Source organism: Rhododendron vialii, chromosome 6a (assembly GCF_030253575.1).
Source record: "Rhododendron vialii isolate Sample 1 chromosome 6a, ASM3025357v1".
Classification (NCBI taxonomy): Eukaryota; Viridiplantae; Streptophyta; class Magnoliopsida; order Ericales; family Ericaceae; genus Rhododendron; species Rhododendron vialii.
Genome location: NC_080562.1, coordinates 30,331,732 through 30,336,545, shown reverse-complemented (window position 1 = coordinate 30,336,545; position 4,814 = coordinate 30,331,732). Strand labels below are relative to the sequence as shown.

General features: G+C 45.1%; 1 protein-coding gene across 1 annotated transcript; it reads left to right on the top strand.

Annotated features, from left to right (window-relative positions):
- The first annotated feature begins 2,232 nt into the window (after positions 1 to 2,232).
- Positions 2,233 to 4,032, top strand: LOC131328620 (uncharacterized). Its single transcript, XM_058361540.1, has 2 exons — positions 2,233 to 2,598; positions 2,770 to 4,032. The coding sequence occupies exons 1-2, from the start codon at positions 2,233 to 2,235 to the stop codon at positions 4,030 to 4,032; spliced, it is 1,629 nt and encodes a 542-aa protein (XP_058217523.1).
- Positions 4,033 to 4,814: the final 782 nt, after the last annotated feature.

The window sequence follows — 4,814 nt, the reverse complement described above, 5'->3', positions numbered from 1 at the left end:
CTTTCTTAACTTTTCCTAAGTACTAAACAAAGCCTACGAAAAATTTTCCAGTGTCGGGTGGATAATGCGTAGTTTCCGCTTGGCGCATCCGAGCTGTCCATTATCTTTTTGAGTTTGAAAATGTGAAATAAGTTGCTTATTTTTTAAGAAATTTTTTGGAACGGAGCCTTAGAAATATTTGTGTATTATCAGTAGGTGTATGATTGTATACATAGATATGTATCCTATTACGGTATTACCGCCGTAATAGCAAATACTCCCCACTTTTCCTCCTATTGAGAACCGATGTGGCCCATCCTAATTAGCCCCACCCTTTAGTCTTTGTAATGCTTATTCAAAGATTAATAAAATTTTCTTTTCCATTCAAAAAAAATCCTAATTAGGCTGATACGCACCTAAGATTGCTTGATCGTGGTGCTTAAGTCCGTTAGTTAGAAGTGTTTTTAGCCTTTAATTGTCGTTTTTATTCAATATTGCTCGTAAGGTAGTTTGTTAAGTGTTTCAGGCAAAACACCCTTAAAAGGCGTATTTTGAGTGCAAAGCCAACCCCCAAGTTAATTCAAGAATCATCGGCCGGTGGAACTGGTGCCAAAGTGACCAAAGAACGAAGAAGAGAAGCATCGGGCAAGCCCACGGTCGTCGGGTGTCAAGACTGGGAGGCTGGCTTGAAGAACCAGAGATAAGCTTCCCGTATCGATACGGATTTTTGACCGTATCGATACGCGTTGGTTATCTTGCCAAGCAGAGAGTCCCGTATCGATACGGGCATAATCTGTATCGATACGGGATTGTTACGGGAGATTGGCCTTTTCAGCTTAACGACGTGGTATCGATACTTTGCTTAATCTGTATCGATACGGAGAGCTTTCGGCCATATATTTTGCTACTTTTTGGGCTTTCCATTTATGGAATACTTGCCTTTTATAGTATGTTTTTTAGATATTTGACGAGAGAGAAACCCATTGTGTATAAATAGGGGTCTCCTCTCTCCCCTTTGCTATCTAGCTCTTTATTAATTTTAGTCTTTTCCTCCATTAATGTTCTTTCAAGCTTTTCTAGTGTAATCTCTTAGAACTCAAGTAAGTAATTCTCGTTTGTTAATTTCTCGTTTATTAAAGTTGTTCCTACGGACTAGATCTTTTATAATATCAAGTTTGTTTTCGTTTTCATCGGTTAAAAGTCATGTCTCATTTTTATGCTTTCTTTTATGCTTTAGCTATGTGTGAGTAGTCGATAGGCCAAGTCTCGGGGTAATCTTTCCCAAGTACTTAGATGGTTATTTGGTTCTCAAACCTTCGGGCTTAAAATCTTGGTTTTCGGAATTTCATTAAACTAGTCTTTTTGGTCTAAGCGAGGCGTGTTAACTCCTTGGTATGAAGTTTAGTCAAGCGGTCTTGGCAAGCGACATATTGAGGGCTCGTGGCCCCCTACGTGTTAGATAAATTAGCAAAAATAGGTTGATTTACTTCCGGTTAATCACATCTTCCGATAAACGTAGTCATTAAAATTAAATCCTCCGGGCGTGAGCACGCGGTCGTGACTCTCGCCTGAGTTATAATTGAGAACTGGTAACGGCTTAAGTCAAGGGTTAGACGATCCCTAGACTTGCCTCCTTTAAGTTAATCGAGCGTTTTCCTAGTCTTTTGCCTTGGCAATTTTCCACCGTTAGAAGCAAAACCAAGTTGGCCGTCTTAAACGCCACAATCCACCTTATAAAACCTACAATCCGATTAAGCTACATTCGAATTCTCTGTGGGTACGATCCCGGACTTCCGGATATTATGCTACCGATGATCTAGCCCTACGCTTGGGGTTTTCAACCTTATATTTGAAGGCGAGGTTTGAGGCGAAGCATTTTTGGCGCCGTTGCCGGGGATTTCTTTTATAGCTTATTAGGAGGATCGACAAACCATTATAAGTACTCCGTTTATTTTTCCTTTGTGTACTTTGAGCTCGGCTTAGCGGATACCTCTAACTGAGCCACCAATTCGACTTGAGGTTTAACGAAGCTAGTCGAGCATCAACTGCCTTTCTGCTTACTATTTATTACTGCATCTATAGCTGTGGTGGTGGCATAACCCCACGAGACTGTTTGTGAATGAGGCGGCGGCATAGCCCCTCTAGTCTGCTTAATTGGACTGTGCAGGTTGTCTGCTCAATATCTATCGTAGCCCTTTATCGAATCGGCTACATCGATCTGCATCTCGCGAGCTATCACCTCCATTAAGCCCAATGGCAGATCAACCAGCAGCTCGCACTTTGCGCGATTATTTAACGCCAGAAAGAGGTCCACATGTCTCCCCCATAGCCATTCCCACTTGCACTGCCGCCAATGCGTTTGCTTTCAAGCCAGAATACCATTGGGTTATCCCAGAGTTTCGGGGGCGTGAATTGGAGGATCCCTATGCCCACATTCGAGAATTCGAAACTATTGTTAGCACCTTTGTGACCGGGCCGGGACAGCTAGATCAAGCTCGCCTGAAGTTATTTCCCTTTTCGCTCAAGGACAAGGCTAAGCAGTGGTTCCATTCTTTGAAGCCCTGCTCCTTGCTCACATGGGGGGAAGTGCAAGATGTGTTCACCACCAAGTTCTTCCCGGTCAGCCGAACCAAGCTCCTCATGGATCAAATTCAGAATTTCAAGCAAAAAGATGGGGAGGTCTTCTACAAGTATTGGGAGCGTTACAAGGATTTACTTGCAGCTGTCCCACACCACAATTTTCCCATGTATTTTGTGATCAACTATTTCTATTTGGGTTGTGACCGAGAGTCTAAGCAGCTTCTGGATACTATGGGGAGCGGTGATTTCATGGGGAAGGACCCCGACGCCGCTTGGGAATTCTTAGATGCTTTGGCCGAGCGAGCTCAAACTTGGCAATACATTGATCCGGGTGACCAAGCTATGAGAAATCAAGGACCGGGAGGCTCCGGTAAGTTTTTAGTGAATGAGCAGAACGGTCTTGAGACGCGGTTGGATGAGCTCTCGTTAAAGTTGGACAGAATGAAGCTAGATTCGAAAGAAGCGAAAGAAGCGAAAGAAGTGAAAGAGGTTCGCCAAGTGGAAGAAGTTTGTGTCATTTGCGAGACTACGGCTCATTCGACCGACAACTGTCATACCATCCCCACCCTTCGACAGTACTATAATCAACTCCCTGAAGAAGTATGTGCACTGAATCAACGTTGGGATCCATATTCCAACACTTATAATCCGGGGTTGCGGTCTAATCCAGCTTTCCGTTGGAGTAACCAGAATGAGGCTGGCTCGTCAACTTCTCAAGGTCCTCCTCCTCCTCAGAATCAAACATGGCGCCAATCTCAGTTTCAAGGTCAACCACGGTTTCCTTCGGCACAATCTCAAGGCCCGCCAGGATTCATACCACCGAGCCAATTCCAAGGGCAAAATCAATTTCAGCAGCAACCAGCTCCACCTCCACGACATTCTCTGGAGGATTCTCTGAATGCATTCTGTCAAATGCAAACGACCACTAATGAGCAAACTACTCAAGCGATGAACGACATAAGGAATCAAGTGGGTAAATTAACAACGGCTATCGGTGTATTGCAACAAGAAAAAGGCAAACTACCTACCCAGCCTCAACCAAACCCTCAAGGCCAACATTTTGCACAAGGCTCTTCGGTGACTTTCCCTGAGCAAGTAAAGGCCATAATATCGTTGAGAAGTGGGAAGACGGTTGATAATGCTCAAGTGGAGCCGCCGGTTGCGCAAATCTTGTTACCTTTTCCGGCACCATTGAAGCCCACAATGCCAAATGGGGAATCTCCCAAACCGGTTCCTACGGAAGAAGAGAAGGGAAAAGCCAAAGAAGTTGAGGTTCCACAAACTTTCACCGTTCCCGCTCCATATCCTAACCGACTTAAGTCGCCTGCCAAGCCGAATTTGAACAGTGATATCTACGAAGTTCTCCAGAAAGTGACGGTTAACCTTCCTTTGCTCGACGCTATTAAACAGATTCCATCATACGCCAAATTTTTGAAGGAGTTGTGCACTCACAAACGGCAACTCCAAGTGTAGAAGAAGGTGTTCTTGACCGAACAAGTAAGCTCACTCTTCCAGTCAACCCTTCCGCCCAAGTATAATGATCCGGGCTGTCCTACGATATCCATCACCATCGGGGGTAAAGTTTGTGAAAAGGCTCTTCTCGATTTAGGGGCAAATGTAAACCTCCTACCGTTCTCGGTCTATGAACAACTCGGTTTGGGAGAGATGAAGCCGACTCGGGTGACTTTACAACTGGCAGACAGGAGTATTCGCATTCCCAAAGGCATGGTGGAAGATGTCCTTGTCCAGGTTGACCAATTGGTGTATCCGATTGACTTCGTGGTTCTTGATACGTGCCCGGTACCGGCAGCTCAATCGTCCGTTCCAATCATTCTTGGCCGGCCGTTTTTGGCAACATCCGACACCGTCATTCATTGCCGGGATGGCCGCCTTAACATGAGTTTTGGCAACATGAAGATGCAAGTCAACATGTTCCATATTGGTAGCCAATTGGGCGATGACGAGGATGTGTGCGAAGTAAGCATGGTCGATTCACTTGTTCAAGACCACGTCACTACGTTTATTTGCAAAGATGAGTTGGAACTCGCACTGACTTCCGCCGAGGCCGATTTTCTTGAAGCCCCTGAGGCTGCGTACTTGTGCTCTTTGTTATATGAGGAGGAGATGTGTGGTATAACCCCGTGGGTTCCAAAATTTGAGGAGCTACCTCCTATTGAGAAGCGCGCCGTTCCGTCTAGCGTGGAACCCCCAGTGCTTGAGTTGAAACCACTTCCGGATACCCTCAAGTACGCCTA